Source organism: Triticum aestivum, chromosome 6B, assembly GCF_018294505.1.
Source record: "Triticum aestivum cultivar Chinese Spring chromosome 6B, IWGSC CS RefSeq v2.1, whole genome shotgun sequence".
Classification (NCBI taxonomy): domain Eukaryota; kingdom Viridiplantae; phylum Streptophyta; class Magnoliopsida; order Poales; family Poaceae; genus Triticum; species Triticum aestivum.
In genome coordinates this window covers 88,395,182-88,415,424 of record NC_057810.1, presented here as the reverse complement: position 1 = coordinate 88,415,424, position 20,243 = coordinate 88,395,182, and the positions used below count along the sequence as shown (strand labels likewise).

General features: G+C 48.6%; 1 protein-coding gene across 1 annotated transcript; it reads right to left on the bottom strand.

Moving 5' to 3' along the window:
- Positions 1 to 13,569: 13,569 nt before the first annotated feature.
- LOC123133610 (F-box protein At5g03970) lies at positions 13,570 to 17,696 on the bottom strand (the record flags this gene model as incomplete). Its single annotated transcript, XM_044553066.1, is given in 3 exon segments — positions 13,570 to 13,798; positions 15,665 to 15,742; positions 16,606 to 17,696. Coding segments are annotated over 2 exon segments (1,144 nt in total), but the record flags the coding sequence as incomplete, so codon positions are not given.
- Positions 17,697 to 20,243: the final 2,547 nt, after the last annotated feature.

Here is a 20,243-nt window from a genome sequence, read left to right as displayed (position 1 = left end):
TCAGGAAGGATGCCTTCTCCCGTCTTTAAAGACGGCACCGTCGTCAAGAGAGCTTTGGCCGCTGGCCAAACTGTCCGGCTAGGTGGTTTTCTTATGACCGCCTGTTTGGCCATCGCTCCGACGATGACCTCTCAGGTCATCAAAAGCAATCTTCACGTCAGCCCGGAATTCGCCGAGCAGTTAGATCCGATTGAGCTCTCCTCTGTAAACGAGCTCTTGGATCGCATCGCCACCCTGGGAGTCGCTACAGACTACGATCAGATTGGGCTTAAACCCGATCTGAGAGAGATTAACTCTCCTCAGGCCACCCACCACGTTGTCGTGGTAGAGGAATAATGCGGCAACCCTTCTTCTACGTTGAAAACCAACTATGTCCGGATTCCCGATCCCTCCAAGCCGGATTCCCGCGAAGGGACGGACGCTAATCAAATACTGAACTTAGAGTCAGGCATCGGACTAGATTCATTGGAAAGCATCCAGCAAGTCAAGCTTCCAAATCCGGAAACTTCTTGGCCTTTGAGCCTCAGATCGGGCGGGGTTCCGAACTTGATTCCACCCGCCCACCCAAACATAAGCGATCTATCTCGAATACGGCAAGAGCCCAATGAAACAGTACATCATTACTGGGCCAGATTCCTCCTGGTTATGAACAGGATAAAGGACTGCTGCGAAGAAAGCGCGATTTCAATTTTCTGCGACAATTGCACGGACAAGGGAATCATGAACGCCATAAGTCGTCGCAAAGTCACACGCTTCATCGACCTAGCGACTATCGTACAAAAATACTGCGCGGTAGAGAGTGCCAGGAACACCGAAACTAGGTTTTGGGACAGTCCGGCCTTGACCACAACCCTAGTCCGAAGTAAAAGGGTGCGCCATACTCAAGCACCTGGGTTAAAAACCAAAAAGCAAAGACCCCCTAAAGGGCATGGAACCGTACTGGAGGGCTGGCTCAACGGACCCTGCAAAATCCACAGTACGGAGGGCGCCACTCCAACACACAGCCTTCAAGCATGTTGGATACTACGGCAGGTGGCCAAAAGTGGCGAAGGCTTTCTAGCCCTGGGCAAACAGCCCAGCAGTACCGGTATGGTATTAACAGTCTTCGAGACTTTCGCATCAAATAACATGCGAAAACGAACAATCCGCGGCCTCGCCGAAGTCTACCAAGTAGCAACAACAAATCCATGGAGTGACACGGCTATCACCTTCAACACCAGTTACGAACCTAAATTCCGAACAGCTAGAGCACCAGCCGCATTGGTCCTCAGTCCAATAGTGGACGGCTTTCGCCTTACCAAGGTACTCATGGATGGCGGCAGTGGATTAAACCTCATCTACGAGGAAACCCTTCAAAAATGGATATTGACTGGAGCCGCATCGAGCGAAGCAGCACAACCTTCAGAGGGATAATCCCTAGTCGAGAAGTACGCTGCACAGGAAAAATCACACTAGACGTAGTGTTCGGCTCACCGGACAATTACAGGTCCGAGGAGGTCACGTTCCAAGTGGCCCCATTTGGGAGCGGATATCACGCTTTGTTAGGGCGAGAGGCATTCACAATCTTCCAAGCTATACCCCACTACGGGTAAATGAAGCTCAAAATGCCCAGACCCAATGGGATAATCACTCTTGCAAGTGATCCAGATACAGCACTCCGCGCTGAAAATAAGACAGCCGCACTGGCCCTAGAGGCATTGTCCGAAGCCCTAGCGGCAGAGGAACTAGCTATGTTGCACTCCATGGTGGATAGGGACGATGTGATACTCGATAAGAGGTCCAAGTCCACCTCTTTTAAACCAGCAGACGAAATAGTCAAATTTCAGGTCCATCCAACGGACCCCACAAAGACGGCCTCCATTGGGGCACAATTAAGTCCTGATGTCGAAGCCGCACTACGAGAATTCCTTCGGGAAAATTGGGACATTTTTGCCTGGCACCCTTCAGACATGCCAGGAATCCCACGCAGGCTGGCAGAGCATAGCCTAAACATCCTAAAAGGATTCAAGCCGGTCAAACAAGCTCTTCGGTGATTTTCCGAACCCAAAAGACAGGCAATGGGAGAAGAGCTAGCCAAACTCTTAGAAGCCGGATTCATCAGAGATATAAAACATCCGAACTGGCTAGCGAATCTAGTAATGGTACCAAAAAAGGACAAATCCTGGCGCCTCTGCATCGATTTTAAAGACCTTAACAAGGCCTGTCCAAAGGACCCTTTCCCCCTCCCTCGCATCGACCAAATCATCGATGCTACCACAGGGCACGATTCATTGTGCTTCCTCGACGCATACTCCGGATACCACCAAATCAAGATGGCGGAGAAAGACCAGGCCGCAACGGCATTCATTACTCCATATGGGCCATTCTGCTTCAACACAATGCCCTTCGGACTCAAAAACGCCGGCGCAACATATCAGCGCATGATCCAAACATGTCTGGCTACCCAGATAGGCAAAACAGTAGAGGTATATGTAGACGATGTGGTCGTCAAGACCAAACACGTCGAAACTCTAGTAGAAGACTTGGGGGTGACATTCGACAACCTCCGAGCATATGACATTAAGCTCAATCCGGTAAAATGCGTCTTCGGCGTACCAGCCGGAAAGCTCTTGGGCTTCATCGTATCCGGTAGAGGAATTGAAGCAAACCCGGCCAAAATCCGAGCTCTGTCACAATTGGATATTCCAAAAGACCTCAAGCAAATACAAAAACTAACCGGATGCGTAGCGGCCTTAAGTCGCTTCATCTCCCGTTTGAGAGAAAAGGCTCTGTCCCTCTACCGCCTCCTCCGGCGCACCAAACATTTCGAATGGAGGGATGCTGCCACAGCCGGACTCGAAGAAATAAAGGCCATACTGGCAACAAATCCTGGCCGCGCCCAACCTGGGCGAACCTATGTTATTATATATCGCAGCAACACATCAGGTTGTCAGCGCGGTACTCGTCCTCGAGCGAGAGACAGAAGGGCACAGATTCCCTCTTCAAAAACCAATGTACTATGTATCCACTGTTCTAACTCCATGCAAGTCCCGGTACCCACATTATCAAAAGATAGCATATGCGGTGTTTATGGCATCCCGGAAGCTGTGACACTACTTTCAAGAGTGTTCCATAACGGTGGCCTCCGAAGTACCTCTCAACGGTATTATAAACAACCGCGCCGCAACGGGCAGGATTGCAAAATGGGCTATTGAGCTCTTACCATTTGACATAACCTACAAACCACGGCGAGCTATAAAGTCGCAGGTTCTGGCCGACTTCGTCGCCGAATGGACCGAAGCTGAACTCCCTAAAGAGTATGGCGCATACTCCAATTGGATCATGCATTTCGATGGATCCAAAACGTTGGCTGGCTTGGGGGCTGGCGTCGTCCTGACGTCCCCAACTGGAGACACAATCCAATACGTACTTCAAATAATGTACATGGACTCCAATAACGCAGCCGAATACGAGGCCCTTCTACATGGCCTCCGGATGGCAATCTCCATGGGCATTCAACGCCTAGAGGTGCACGGGGATTCAAACCTCGCAATATCCCAACTAAATGGAGACTTTGATGCCAAAGATCCAAAAATGGCAGCTTACCGCAACGCCGTCCTAAAAATGTCAGCTCGGTTCGAAGGACTCGAATTCCACCATGTAGCTCGGGATAATAACCAGGTAGCAGACGTGTTAGCACGCATCGGCGTGACACGCGATGCCGTCCCTCCAAACATCTTCCTGGAACGGCTCTTCAAGCCATCCATGTCATGGGAAGAGGAGTCCAGAAATAACAATCCGGAGCTAGCTGCATCACCGAACTCAGACCATTCTGACACAGTCGGCGGCTCAGCCAACGAAATAACACCTTCAGCTCACGAAATAATGGCAGTAATTGCCCCGTGGACAGAACCATTCCTAGCCTACTTACTTCGGCAGGAACTTCCCGAAGACCAAAATGAGGCCCGCTGCATAGTTCGGCGATCTAAAGCCTACAAGGTCCATGAGGGAGAACTTTATAAGAAAAGCACAACCTGAGTCCTTCAAAGGTGTATCTCCGAAGAGGAGGGGCGGAATCTACTGGCTAAAATTCACGCCAGACTCGGCGGGCACCACGCTGCAGCCCGGGCACTCGTAGGCAAGGCCTTCCGTATAGGATTTTATTGGCCAACGGCCCGGGCAGATGCTCAGGACTTAGTCCAACGATGCGTCGGTTGCCAGCTCTTTGCTAATCAGAGCCACATGCCACCCACCGCCCTCAAAACTATACCCATTACCTGGCCATTCGCGGTCTGGGGGCTTGACATGGTTGGACCCCTTAAAGGGGGCACCCACAAGCACAAATACTTATTGGTCATGGTGGACAAATTCACCAAATGGATTGAGGCCAAGCCGGTTAAAACGGCAGCTGGACCGGTGATAGACTTCCTATCCGGGGTAGTACACCGTTTTGGCGTCCCCCACAGCATCATCACTGACAACGACACGAACTTCACTGCCGACGAGGTTAAACTCTGGTGCAAAAACATGGGCATCAAGCTCGATTACGCTTCAGTCTATCACCCCCAAACTAACGGTCAAGTCGAGCGAGCAAATGGTCTAATCATGAGCGGCATCAAACCCAGACTAGTGCGGTCCCTCAAGGAATCTAACAGGCACTGGGTAGAGGAGCTCGACTCCGTACTCTGGGGGCTGCGGACCATGCCAAACCGAACTACTGGATTCACACCATTTTTCATGGTGTATGGCGCAGAGGCAGTTCTGCCTTGCGATATAATTCATGACTCACCTCGTGTGCGCATGTACGAAGAAAGAGAAGCCGAGTTGGATCGGCAGGACAGTTTGGACGCCTTAGAGGAGGAGCGGGACGTGGCAAAGGCTCGTTCCGCATTCTATCAGCAGCAGGCTCGAAGATATCAAAGCAGAGAAGTACGGGCCAAAACTTACAATGTCGGCGAACTCGTTCTACGCCTGCCGGACAAGAGAAAGGACAAACTTAAGCCCAAGTGGGAAGGTCCCTTCATCATCGACCAAGTCCTGACTGGCGGAGCATACCGTCTATGTAAAGCATCTGACAAGCGACTCGAGCCAAACCCATGGAACGCAGCCCGTCTCCGAAGATTCTACGCCTAAAACACCGGACTCAGAGTTCGTCTCACTCCCCCGTCCACCTTTTTATACTTTTTACTGTCTCTTGTCCCCCTTCTTCTTCCCACTTTTCTTCAATACCTTTTTAGGATGATTTGCGCTTTGTTCGCACACACATGATGTGCTCCTAGCACTCATTATACTTGGGGGCTTCTTTACCAGAAGCTTATTAATATGGGCTTCACGCCCAGTACATGTGTCATACTTCCGCATGTACCTTTTATTCACCATTATATGCATCGATATGACTTAAGTTTTGGCCAAGATGGGTTGCATGGGTCCTGTGCTTACCCCTACGTTCCCGATTGTTCGACTAGGAGGTAAAGGGAGCACCTCTGCGATTGTTACTGCCGGGTCAGCCGGATGTGTACCTCAGACTGGGTGAAGCCGAAAGCTAGCGTTCTTAAGAGAATATTCGGTCGGTGATTTGAAAGATGATTTATTACTTACTTATTTATAAGCCCCCAGATGCTTTTTCTGCTATTTTCGCAGTCCAGCATTGCACCTTAGGGCATGCCTCCCAGGGAAAGGAACCCTTAACGGAACTATTCTCCCTGGAAGATGTTTCTTACTAACCATGTAATATAACATAACTAGTTGGGCACTTGTCTGATAAAGCAACTATGACCCCGACGCCTTGTCTCCATGCATGCCCCGGTTCTTTTATAACCGTAGAGGTATTCGGACACACTCCGGACTGTTGGGTCCCGAGGTTGAAGCGAAACGGTCTGCAAAGACAAACGATCTACAATCCGGCTAGAAGGCATCTTACATGTCATTTGAAATTACATCGTCAAACCGACTGATTGTATTCCTCCTCAATCCCATCTAACAGGCTGTCTAATTTACAGTCCTGTTGGGAATATTTCGCGGCCAGTTCTACTTGGCCATACATCAAGCTCACAGGGATCTCCTTCCCATCAGGCCCCGCAGGTGCGACCTCAGCCATGTGGTTTGGGTCAGCCTTCGGGTAGCGCGTCTTCACCATGGCCCAGGCCTCCCTGGCGCCCTGACGGCAGGCCGATATCTTCCACAAATGGAGGCGTCGCCGTGCTCCCTGGAGCTTCTCAGCAAGCTCACCAAGGCCCTCGGGTAGGGAGACGGATGGCCATAAAGCCTGAACGACGCCACTCATCGTCTGCCGAACACGTTCGAACAATTGCACCAGCTCGGGAAGTTGGTCACCTGTTGACCCAGGCATTTCCTCCGCAGGGCGACCTGTGAGCACACCTAAAGACATATTTCTGTCAAACGACTTCCTCGCCGAATTCTTCTTTTCAAAGGAATTTGCTCAAGCACTTACTATAAATGCCGCGATGAAGTCGCTGATTCTCCTTCAAGGAGCCAGACAGCTGGGCCCGAACACCTTTCAGCTCTTCTCCTAGATGGGTGTGGGCATCTTGGAGCTTCTTTCTCTCCTGCTGCACCTTCATAAGCACCCTCTCGCAAGCCTTTAGCTGACGCAGTAGTTGTTGCTTGTCCGGATCTAGTCTGGCGCCCTCTGCAATATTATTGTCAGATTCACGCCGCACTTTGTTAATTGATTATCTTTTCAAAGTACGTCTTACCAGCGGGGGTCTCTGTGGCTCCCCCTATGGCGGCCAGTGCGGCCTCAAGTTGGGCCTTGCACTCTTGGAGCTCCTGGGACAGATGGGTATTCTTCTCCGTCAGATCCTGCATAACAATTGATCCTTAAATCAGTTATCTTAACCGTTTTAAGTCTCGGGGGCTACTGGCATATATAACTATTAAAATTACTTACACGTATGTCTTTCACATAATGCTCCGTGGCTCTAGTTAACCCATCTTGAGCGGCACGGAGGTGCGCGTTTCCCGCATCAAAGGCATTTAACGCCTCCGGGGAGAAACACGCGTCACGAAGAACTGTCCGGCGACGCCTGTGATTCATGGCGCTCTCCACCTCAGACCGGGTGGCGGACAGCCTGTCGGCATCCTCCGTCGGAGGAGCGTCCGACTCATGCCTTGTATTCGCCTCCCCTTCCGGACCATGCGTTGGAGCATGGCTGGCGGGGGCTTGATTGGCAACCTCTCCGGACACTGTCCGGCGAGCGCTCTTTCTGAAAAAGTTATGAGCATTAATATACCTCCTGGGAATCCTTCCCTTAAAAAACAGCGGTGCTCCATACCGTTGCGGCGACGTTTCAGTTCGCGTCGCACTCCTCTTCCGCCTGCTGGGCCGGACTGATCCTTGTTGGCCGATCGCCGCAGGCTCGACTTCCTGTTGTAAAGGCGCTTCCTGTCGAACACCATTGGTGCACGGTGGTCAGAACTAAGCATTAAAGAAGTAACGGCGCTAGGACTTCGGTCGTACTCACCGGGGAAGCCGGACACAAACCGGGGTAGTCATCCATAATGGCGACTAAAGCATTATCTATGCTGAGCTGGTGGTACACCCCGTCGATCAGTTCCACCGCTAAGTCCGGATCCTCTTCGGAGGCCGGATCAAGGGACCTTTCCGGGTCTTCGGGTTGTGGGGCTGGGCTTTTTATGCCCTCCACATCCCGACGCAGTTCCTGTGTCAAAATCATACAATAAGACAATTGCCTTTAAAGGCACGGTTCAGATATGCATGCGACCGCTTACCCAGCTCCGAGGGTTGTTCATGGATAATCCGTTCAGAGGATTCGTGCGGAGGAAGTCCTCCTTCTCCCCCCTTGTACAAGCTGAACAGGATCTTCACCAGATCGTCGGCCGAGCCAGGTCCCTTGCGGCCGTAGCGGGTGGCGTCGTCGTCCCCGTTGAAGTCCCACATGGGGTGGCCCCTATATTGGAGCGGCTGCACCCCACGCATAATGCATGTGGCCATGACTCCGATCATGGTTAATCCGGAATAGGCTAGTAGCCGTATCCGGCCCATCAAGTAATGGACGCTACTATCATCTTCTCGTCGAGGGCTCCGTGGGCGCCAACTTAGGCGTTTCTTCAGGGGAGTGTTGCTGAACTCCGGAAGGCCGATCCGGACTGGATCCGGCAGCGGAGCGTCCTCCATATAAAACCACTCCGAAGGCTAATCTTCGGACATCTTCTTCGGGGTCCCGGACATGTATCAGGTCCCGGCGATGCGCCATATTTCGGCTCCGCCCACTTGATATATCGACCCCTCGTGAGAATGGGGTACGAGGCAAAACAGCCTCTTCAACAACGCAAAATGGGGCTCAATGCCCAAGAACAGCTCACACAGAGCTACGAAGCCCGCGATGTGCAAAATGGAGGCAGGTGTAAGGTAATGAAGCTGGAGTCCGTAGAACTCCAGGAGCCCCCGGAGAAACGGATGTATAGGAAATCCGAGTCCCCTTATTAAGTAGGAGACAAAGCACACCCTCTCTCCTTTGGAGGGATTGGGGGCGCTCTCCACCTGCTTCCCACCTTTGTAGGTGGCCAGTCCGGCTCGAACCGGAACCATGTAGGCCGGGGGAAGATATCCCTCTGCTTGGAGCTTTACTAACTCGCTGTGCGGGACTGAGCGTCTCCTCCAATCTCCTGGCTTAGGGCTGGGGGCGCGAGAAGAGGAGCCGCGTCGACTGTCCATGTTGGAATGGGTTTTGTGTCAGATGCGCCTCGATGAGTGCTTGCGGAAGGAGGATGGTGCGATTTGGATCTGGATCCTCGCCTCTCTTATAGGAAGCTTATTTGCGCAGCTAGGGGGTAAAACATAAAAATACCCTGGCTTTTCGCATTCGTGCGACGTGTGGAAGAAGACCATTATTGGACGCGGAAGCCAAGGAGCGCAGCATTTATGAAGCAACCGGACACTATCCGGCAAACACATGGAGCATGAAGAAGAACCCGCCTTGCAAACGCCGAAGACAACATACGCGCCGGATTCGTCGTTATTGAAGCCTGGTTCGGGGGCTACTGAGGGAGTCCCGGACTAGGGGGTGTCCGGATAGCCGAACTACCATCATCGGCCGGACTCCAAGACTATGAAGATACAAGATTGAAGACTTCGTCCCGTGTCCGGATGGGACTTTCCTTAGCGTGGAAGGCAAGCTTGGCGATACGGATATGTAGATCTCCTACCATTGTAACCGACTCTGTGTAACCTAGCCCTCTCCGGCGTCTATATAAACCGGATGGCTTTAGTCCATAGGACGAACAACAATCATACCATAGGCTAGCTTCTAGGGTTTAGCCTCCTTGATCTCGTGGTAGATCTACTCTTGTAACCCACATCATCAATATTAATCAGGCAGGACGTAGGGTTTTACCTCCATCAAGAGAGCCCGAACCTGGGTAAAAACATCGTGTCCCTCGTCTCCTGTTACCATCCGCCTAGACGCACAGATCGGGACCCCCTACCCGAGATCCGCCGATTTTGACACCGACAGTCACCTCTAGCACCGCATATTGCCGCGTCTCACTTTGTGATGCTTTGATTGCTCTGTTATTTATTGTGTTCCCCCTCCGTTACTTCTTTCCGGTAGACCCCGAGACCGACGCGGCTGCTGCCCAGTTCGACTACGGAGTTGACGACCCCTCCTTCTTGCCAGAGCAACCAGGCAAGCCCCCCCCCCTTGATCACCAGATATCACCTATTCTCCTCTATACTGCTTGCATTAGAGTAGTGTAGCATGTTACTGCTTTCCGTAAATCCTATTCTGATGCATAGCCTAACATTGTTGCTACCTCTGTTGATACCTTACCTGCAATCCTAAATACTTAGTATAGGATGCTAGTTTATCATTTGTGGCCCTACATTCTTGTCAGTCTGCCTTGCTATACTATCAGGCCATGATCACTCGGGAGGTGATCACGGGTATATACTATACATATATACATACTATACAGATGGTGACTAAAGTCGGGTTGGCTCGAAGAGTACCCGCGAGTGATTCACGGATTGGGGGCTGAAAGGACCTTTGTCCCGATGGCCCTCTGTGTGGATCTTTGTGGCGGAGCGACATGGCAGGTTGAGACCACCTAGGCGAGAGGTGGGCCTGGCCCTGGTCGGCGTTCGCGGTTGCTTCATAATAACACGCTTAACGAGATCTTGGTATTTGATCTAAGTCTGGCCACTGGCCTATACGCACTAACCAACTATGCGGGAAAGATATGGGCACTCGACGTCGTGGTATCAGCCGAAGCCTTCTAGACGTTAGCGACTGAGCGGCGCGCGCCGGATTGGAACGTAAGCCTGCTCTTGTATTAAGGGGGCTAGTTCTGCTTTCGGCCACCCACGCAACGTGCAGGTGTGCAATGGGCGATGGACCCAGACCCTTGCGCCATAGGAGTTAGACCGGCGTGCTGACCTCTCTGTTAGGCCTAGGTGGGGCAGCAACGTGTTGATCTTCCGAGGCCGGGCATGACCCAGGAAAGTGTGTCCGGCCAAATGGGATCGAGCGTGTTGGGTTATGTGGTGCACCCCTGCAGGGAAGTTAATCTATTCGAATAGTCGTGTCCCTCGGTAAAAGGACGACCCAGAGTTGTACCTTGACCTTATGACAACTAGAATTGGATACTTAATAAAACACACCCAGACAAGTTCCACAGACAACCCGGTGATCGCTTTTCCACAGGGCGACGAGGGGAGGATCGTCGGGTAGGATTATGCTATGCGATGCTACTTGGAGGACTTCAATCTACTCTCTTCTACATGCTGCAAGACGGAGGCTGCCAGAAGCGTAGTCTTCGATAGGACTAGCTATCCCCCTCTTATTCTGGCATTCTGCAGTTCAGTCCACCGATATTGCCTCTTTACACATATACCCATGCCTATGTAGTGTAGATCCTTGCTTGCGAGTACTTTGGATGAGTACTCACGGTTGCTTTTCTCCCCCTTTCCCCCCTTTCCTTTCTTCCTGGTTGTCGCAACCAGATGATGGAGCCCAGGAGCCAGACGCCACCATCGACGACGACTACTACACTGGAGGAGCCTACTACTACGTGCAGGCCGCTGACGACGACCAGGAGTAGTTTAGGAGGATCCCAGGCAGGAGGCATGCGCCTCTTTCGATATGTATCCCGGTTTGTGCTAGCCTTTTTAAGGCAAACTTGTTTAACTTATGTCTGTACTCAGGTATTGTTGCTTCCGCTGACTTGTCTATGATCGAGCACTTGTATTCGAGCCCTCGAGGCCCCTGGCTTGTATTATGATGCTTGTATGACTTATTTTTACTTTTAGAGTTGTGTTGTGATATCTTTCCGTGAGTCCCTGATCTTGATCGTACACATTTGCGTGCATGATTAGTGTACGATTTAATCGGGGGCGTCACACAGGGCCTAAAGAGTGATGTAGAGAATTTCATTGCTGCTTGCCCTATATGTCAGAGAGCAAAGCATGAAACTTGTTTGCAACCTGGATTGCTTGATCCTTTACCTGTGGCAGACATGGCTTGACAACATATCACAATGGACTTTGTGGAAGGGTTACCCAAGTCCAATGGCAAGGATGTGATTATGGTGGTAGTAGACAGATTTACCAAATACAGTCATTTCATTCCACTATCTCACCCCTACTCAGTTTTGTCTGTGGCTCAAGCTTTTATGGACAACATCATTAGGTTGCATGCCCCCCCCCCCCAAGTTGATCATATCTGACACGGATAGGATTTTCACCAGCAAATTGTGGAAGGACATATTTGCTGCTTTAAAAGTGGAACTGAGGTACAGTACATTATACCACCCTCAAACCGATGGTCAAACAAAGAGGGTTAATCAGCGTCTAGAAACATATCTAAGATGCATGACTACTGATCAACCCCAGAAGTGGCTATCCTGGCTGTCATTAGCTGAATACAACTCTACATATCACACTGCTCTGAAAATATCTCCATTTCAAGCATTGTATGGTTTTCCCCCACCCTTGATTTCAGAACTAGCAATACCTGGCCCTGATGATGTGAAAGCACAAGATTTTCTGTCTTCCAAGCAATAGATGTTGGAGCACTTGAAGGATAATTTATGCAAAGCTCAAAACAAGATGAAGAGGTATGCAGACCTAAAAGGAGTGGAGAGAACTTTTTCGGTAGGAGATATGGTCTATTTGAAAAATGGCCCCATACTGATTGGCTGCTTTTGGCTTCAAAGATGCTCTTAAACCTCAGAACAAATATTATGGTCCATTCCTCGTCATTCAAAAGGTGGGAAACTCAACATACAAGCTCCAATTTCCTCAGGATGTACAGATTCATCCAGTCTTTCATGTCAGTCAACTTAAAAAGCACATCGGCAGCAAGGCAATTCCTAGCCCAATGCTTCCAATGGTTAACAGTGACCGCACACTAAAGATGGGACCAGCAGCAGTTCTCCAAGTCAGACAGATACCACGCAGCAACTTACCAGTGGTACAGTGGTTGATTCAGTGGCAAAACATGACAGATGAAGAAGCTACGTAGAAAGATGCAGAATTTATCAAGTATTCATTCCCAGAGTTCTTCAAAACAACCATGCAAGCATGGCAAACAGCATCAACTACGATGTGAGGACTCGTCGTAACTCAAGAAGGGGGCAATGTCAGGCATCGACATGTTTCAGTTAACTGTAGATGTTCAGAAAAAGCTTCGCCGCAATCAACAATCAAGATCACTCCTAGATCTTTTTCTATACCGTTAGCCACCGTTACTGTTTACTTTCACCGTCTTGCCGGCTAAAAGGCTGTCCCTATAACTACAGCCGGGGTGTGGCTGTCATCGTCATTTGTCCCTATAACTACAGCCGGGGTGTGGCTGTCATCGTCATTCATTCCTTTCTCCAGAAGATTGCCTCAATGGCTTATCTCATACTCATATAGCTTATACTTATCAATACAAAAGGGGATCTCAGAGAGTAAAATACAATTTTCGTCCACAAATACTTGATCCTTCCCGTAGATCCTAGTTAGGTCTTGACAGTAATCTGCACTGCATTTGAACAAACCAGAAACCATCACGTGTAATATTTTTCAATTTCCTCTACATAGCTGCTGCTAATTGTTTGCGGTTTGCTTCCCAGTCTGAGAGAGCATACCATCAAACGAACCAATATTGCCTATAGCTGTCCTGATCACAGCAGATAGATTATTCATCTTTTTTGGGAAGTGAGGCCTTGTATCTTAAACACTCTCAAAAGAATCCAAATGTTAGATAGCTCATCCAAACTTTGCCCAAAATCAAAATATAGCGATGAAACCGGACCCTGGTTGAATCACCAGCTATTTATGCAGGCACTGGCAAAGAGCAATGCTATAAGGCAGGCACAATTCAACACACAGGAGCTACTCCCAGGCCTGACTGATGCAACGGAATCAGACACAAATTCAACCAGAACACACAAGATGGCACATGCTGGAACATAGGCAGAAACCAGGTGCCAAAATCTCCACGCCCGATGCAACATGGAAGATAAATCAAAGCGCGAACACATGCGCGCCCACTAAAATGCAATGAAAGATAATTTGACAGGTGAACCCACCAAAACGTGCTTGCTTGGAAAGCATAGAGCAGGTTAAAGAAACCACATGGTGAGTACTCATTAACCGAAGCAAGTCGTTGTGCCTTCAACCTTCAAGCCAGCTGACAAATGTCTACAGAAATTAGATAATAGATAGGTGGACCAATTCCTACAAGTGCACTTCACAGTTAATCAGTGCATGCTGCACACTAAAATGGAAGAATCAACACCAAACAACCCATTGCTGCATCTCAGACAGCAGAATGTAGCTCTAGATAGATACCTGCAAAGCAAGAAATATCATTAGTCAAACAATTCTTTGCTATTAATACGGGAAAATTCGTTGGGAATTATTCTCACAACTATTGAAACAGTGAACATTAGTTTCACCATCACTGTGGAAATTGTGAGTTCCAAAGGTGAACCATCTCAGCAATATTATTATATTAGACAACATTAGAAAGAGAGAACAATAATAGTTAATAGGTCATTTGTAACATAATGGCACACCTTCAACTTCTAACATTAGAAGTATTTGGGGTACTGGTCTGGAGTAGAGCCTAAGAGAACAATGGGTATATGACGGGCTCATGGAGTTGGAAAGCTCCTATCTCATATACATACTTTTTGGAAATGTATGAGCTCAACTAGTCACTAGCAAATAGAATTTCAACAAAATTATGTGGTACAAGCCAGAAGCAAGGGATCATTTATATCATCTTACTAATTGATACTTCTTTCTTTACCCTGCACAACATCAAGCATGTCACAGGCTAAGATAGGTACGGGTCCTAATACCGATGAATGTGACAGTGTTGAGGGTATAGCTCCAAGGAGGAAGGGTTGGCCCACCAGGGTGCAAGGATTAAATGTTACTAGTTGCCCTAACATCTACAGGGAAGGCTAAACTTGAAGCTATCAATAGAATCCTAACTTTCCTAACAAAACACATCTCTATCTTCCTATCTAAAACGTTCTTTTTGCTAACCATATAGATATCCTTAAGTAATCTGTGACAAAGAAATAATTTCACCGCCACTTATATTAATAATGCTAGTAAAAAGACATAAATATTATTAATGACTAAAGCAGTTTTTAAGATGAATTAGTCGTGTAATTTTGATATTGACTATTAAACGTCCAGGTGGCCAAATTTGAAAAAATTACACATCACACAAAGCATAACTACATATATTGGCCACTGGCCAATTACAATATATTCAAATCGGTAGACAGCAAGTGGCATGCTAATAAAATGTTTAACAAAACAACCTAACACTAGAATAATCGTCCATGAAACTAGAATAACTGCATGCAAAACGATAAACAGCAGTATAAGACTTAATGAAGACACACTCTTCAAAGTATTGTCGCAATCATTTGTTCACCAGGTATCACAATAATCCAAAATAACCAGCAATGTGAAATGGCTTGACAATAAATCCATATAAATAAAGGAACTATGAAATGATATGTTCATGTGTTTTTAGCTATCAATTACTCCCTCCGTAAAGAAATATAAGAGCGTTTAAACCACTACTTTAGTGATCTAAATGCTCTTATATTTCTTTACAGAGGGAGTACTTGTATAGACGAGACAACATGCAAATCACACTAGGACTTGATAGACCCATAACCACAGGAAAAAATAGTTGAAGCAATTCCGTGAGAGTAAACAAAAGCAGAAATATATCCCCAAGCACAGTAAGGGGCTAGTGCTTCATTTATTACTACCTAGCATTACAGCCTATGTTTTTAAAGCGTCCCTAAGGCGACGCCTAGGCGACGCCTAGGCGTCGAAGCGCTCCCCCTCCGCTTTGGAAAATCGGCGCCTAGGCGTCCAAAGCGCCCGCCTAGGCGTCGCCTAGGCGCCAAAGCGCCCCCCCTCCCTAAGGCGGTAAGGCGTCGCCTTAAAAACATAGATTACAGCATTCCAATATTCAGGGGGCACAAATAGGGAATGGGGAAGGGTCCAAAGTCATAAGTCAATGGAGAGAAGCTAGAGAAAGAAGAGCCCACAGTACCAAAACGAACTTGGAGAGTAGTAAACAGGTATAACCGAAAGCAAAGGAGCCGGATAGAATGGAGGGCAAACAAAAGAGCACAACCAGTAGATAGGAGGCAGAATGTCAGTATAAGATAAGCTTACCTGCTTTAGTAAACCGACAATCATCTTACGCATTGAGCATAAGCTCAGCCCTGGCGTGTCCACCAGTAATACATGCTCCTACAGCATAAGAAATCGAACAATGTGTCATGTGGCGCCAAGTATTAGTGGCTTAGTTCCTCCCCTATTCTTATGATATGATATCAAGCTTTGCTATTTCCTACCTCATATGATGAGAGCCCTACTTTGTAACCAATAACAGTTATCAGTAAACCAAAAAGAGAGATTAGGCTCCAACCCAAAACAAACAACACAAAGACAATCGGAGGAAATACAAACAGAAACAAGGAGGCATCAACTACGTATACAGATAAATCCATAGCTGTACTTCGAGAAAAATAACTCAGTTTGATAAATTTAGCACAAAATGATAAAAATGAACTCTGGTTATTATTATTTTCCTGGTACAAATGGACTTGCCCCAGTGAGGACAATCCTAGAAGTGATAAATGAACAATTATTCGTAATTTTCAAACCAAGTGGTTATTAAGACTGTTAGCAATATCAGCAGATATAGCCTACAGAATGAAATAAATATAACTAGGCTTAAGCCTCCAGAGGGTTCGAGCCAGTTTTTTCATGTAGTCAACTTCCAAAAAATTGTGTATCTCCTCTTGAAGAAAAATGGCACTGCAGGTATGAACTAAAACTACCATTATACAATTCTTGCACCTATCAATGGGCAGACAATGATGAAATTTAGTTCGATTATTCTACAAAGAATTTGGCAATCTTGTATTCAGAACAGAGTACCACAGAACATCATCGCTATACAGAGATCATCAAGCAGCAAACGGAACAAATGATATGACACTATCTAAAATTGTTGGCTCAACAAGAAATGATATGAACATAATTTCAACAGCCAATTATCAAAAAATAACCTGGTTTTGTTGTACCCACAATGTAAGGCATGCTATTACCTGCACTGTAGACACTTTCGAATGGATGATAGCGAGAAAAGGTCATTGTTTTAAAAAGCTTCTTGAACTTCAGTGACTCAAGCTGGACCATTAAGACGCCGATAGCTGTCTGCAGAAACACCACATTATTCAGTTCAGCATACCCTAGTATCACTAGGGGGGCTTTCTCTTCTGGTTCCAGGGAAAGTAGCTTGTCCAGATCAATACTCCTTGCAAGCTCCCATGAAGCGAAACCATGACGATTGGTCTTCCTCTTCCATAGCCGGGCGGTGCAATCCGAGTCTGACACGAAGAGGAAACCAAGCCCACCACCCTCGGCCCGCATAACCTGCAAGCTGTTACCTTTGAGGATGTCCATTGGCACCTGTATCACAGCTAGGGTCTGCTTCTTCAGATCAAACTCAAGAATTCCAATCAAATTCCCCACAAGCTTCCAGTAAAGGGAATCTCCATCCAGAACAGCATCATCGGTATAAACCAATGTGGGAATACTGTTCCCATTAGCCTGGTATGGAATGGGTGTTGAGACGAGATCCCCCCATAAGCCGGTCTTTGACGAGTAAATACAGGCGAGCGCTCGTCTATGATGTTCGGCATCGGTGCCTGCCACTGCCAAGACCACCTGGAAGTGCTGGGCGTCTCCCGCATCGCGAAGCACCGCCGCGTTGACCACGGCTGTATCGAACGGCGCGGGAAAGGGGATGCGGTGCTGGTCGCTGGTGACGGGATCCCAGACCAGGACCTGGTGACGCTTGAGAAGGGAGATGAGCACGAGACCATGGCGGCATCCATGGGAAAAGGAGCGCATTTCATCCTCGTGGCGCTGCAAGGAGAAGCGCTCGGGAGGGACACAATTGGGGGCCTCCAGGGTAGACCGGAACTTCTGACCTAGAAATCTGTCAAAGAAACCGAGGAGAGGAGGGTTGCGGCGGTGGCGGAGGCGGAAGCGGCGGAAGAAGCCGGGGTCGGAGACGAGGCCGCGCCATCGCTTGCAGACGAGGGATGCGCGCGGGAGTGATGAGGGCTGCGGGGGGAGGCGGAGCAGGATCTCGGAGAGGAGGTCGTCGTCGTCCAGCGGCGCGGCCGGCGGCGAGCGGGCGTGGCGGCGGCCGGCGGCGAGCGGGCGTGGCGGCGGCGGCGGCTGCTCATCTCGCCCTAGAGCTCGCTTGTGGGGAGTGGCGGTGGGCTCGAACCAGTAGGCAAGATGCGAAGTTGGAGACGCTGGCAGTGCGAGCCCCCGTGAGTCCATTTTGTTCTGATGCTTCGACAGCCCATGGCCCATGGGTAGACAAACATCGAGGGGGGCGGCCAGGCGGTGCTGGACGCCGGCGACGGGTCCCACACGACGACATGGATCAAGATCGAAAGGAAGAAGAGCGTGAGGCCGTGGCGCCATCCGAGGGTCTTGTAGCAGTCGTCGAGCTTGAGGGAGAAATGGCCGCCGGGAAGGCTGTTGGGGGTGTCCAGGGCTGTCTGGAAGGCGATGCCCTGGTTCGCGTTGACGAAGTCGAGGAGCGGAGGGCTGTGGTGTGGTGGATGCGGAAGCGGCGGCGGAAGGCAGGGTCGGAGAGGAGGCTACACCATCGCCTGCAGACTAGGGAGGCGCACGGGAGGGAGCAGGCCGGCAGGGTCGTCATCTCGCTCACACGTCGAGTGGGTTGTTGATACGTCTCCAACGTATCTATATTTTTTGATTCTTTCATGATGTTATATTTTCATTCTTAGATGTTTTACAATCATTTTATAGCAGCTTTATATCATTTTTTGGGACTAACTGCTACTTCTTGAGCTTGCATTGATTTTTTTCTTGAAAAGAAAAGGGTGATGTAGCAAAGTACAGATAAGTATTTTCCTCAGTTTGAGAACTAAGATATCAATCTAGTAGGAGATAAAGCACAAGTCGCCGAATACCTGCACGAACAATCAACAACTTGCATCCAATGCGATAAAGGGGTTGTCAATCCCTTCATGGTTATTGAGATCTGATAGAGATAGATAAACGGTAAAATAAATATTTTTGATATTTTTAAAGAGTGGCGCTTGTTGTAGACCCCGTCTCGAGCCCTTCGCGAAGTGTGGGGCAATTCCTAGGAATTTGAGAGGAAAAACATCTCGTAGCATGGCTTCTGAGGGCAACAAGAAGAAGAATGGTTCGAGCAACAAGTGTTTCATGTTCTCCAAAGCCACAATTCATCGACCTGGGACGGCTAGCAGCGGGCAGCGGCGTGAGCGAGGCTTCGCTAACGAAGGATGGAACCTACATTTTGAGACGGTGAGAAGAGTTGGGATAGTTGCTAGATGCGAAGTTACTCAGAGGGAAACTCAGCACCGAACTCGGTAGAGATGAACTTGCCGAGGCATCGCAACTCATGCATGTGGAGAAGGAGGACTCATGAATATGGAAATATTTATGTGACCGATGTAAATAATAGTTTGACTTTAGTTATAGTTTAAGTGTGATGGTTGCTGGAAATTTTAATTGGTTTAAGTCTGGCTTTAGTTTCCTCGTTCTTCCATCTACCATCTTCATGAAACCATCTTCACAAAATTTTAATTGGTTTAAGTCTGGCTTTTAGTTTCCGACGAGAGACGTGGCCCGAGGCCGCTGCGTCTCGTGGCAGTGGCGTCGCGTCCTCACCAACCCGTCCTTTGTCTACCTCCACAGGCATGCCGCCCACGTTGTGTCCACCACGGGCGTGTTGGAGATCCGCGTCAGGGGCATCGGCCTGGACATGGTCGTCCTCTCAACTCCACCACGGCAAAGCCATGGACCGCATCACGGATCTAGCCGTCCCCTACAGCCCCGTCAACGCCTGCAATGGCTACCTCCTCCTCGCCGCGCCCGCGGGCAAGTACGCGGATTGGCCGGTGTTCGTCTGCAACCCCGTCACCGTCGGCGCCCGCTAGCTAGTGTGTCGGCGCCTGGGACGTACGTATTCCGTTTCTTCTGCACAAAAGAACCACTGTAAATATTGCCCCACACTGTATGCTTATACGGGTCCGAGTAAATCCGTAGTACTTTCAACTTTCAACAGTACTGCACATATCATTTTCTTAATCTGCAAACAAATTTATGGGGGGTGCATACATCTTTATATGCGTCCTTTTAAAAATAAATACCACCACTGTTTTAGAATACCGCCACTGTTGTAGGAGTAGTGTACATGTGCGGCTGAATTCACTGATTTGACCTTTTTTTTAAACTTCAGCATGATTTGACCCCGGTTCGAGAAAAAATCGTCATCTGATCATTTTCCTACCGCCATCGTCCTTAACAGTAGGGTAACACAGCCTACCGTCAAGGGTTGTGGCGATAGTACTTGACTATGCCGTCACATTCGTTTGATGTTGAAAATACCCTACCGCCATAGTCTTTGGCGGTAGGGTTTAGAAGGTATAACTTGTGTGTGTTGTCTAGTGCTATTGAACCTCTCTACTAGCAAGTTGATTAGCGCGTGCAAGTTTGCTTCGGTTGGTCCTGGGTTCAAGGCTTCCTAAGGCCATTGTTTTGTTTATTTTTATTTTGCCGAATAAAAAATAAAAAAATTCCAATTAATTTTAGGATATGGATTATTGTTAAAATATTTTTATACTTATCTATAAGCGTTTTATCAAAGTTATAAACAATATGCATATGT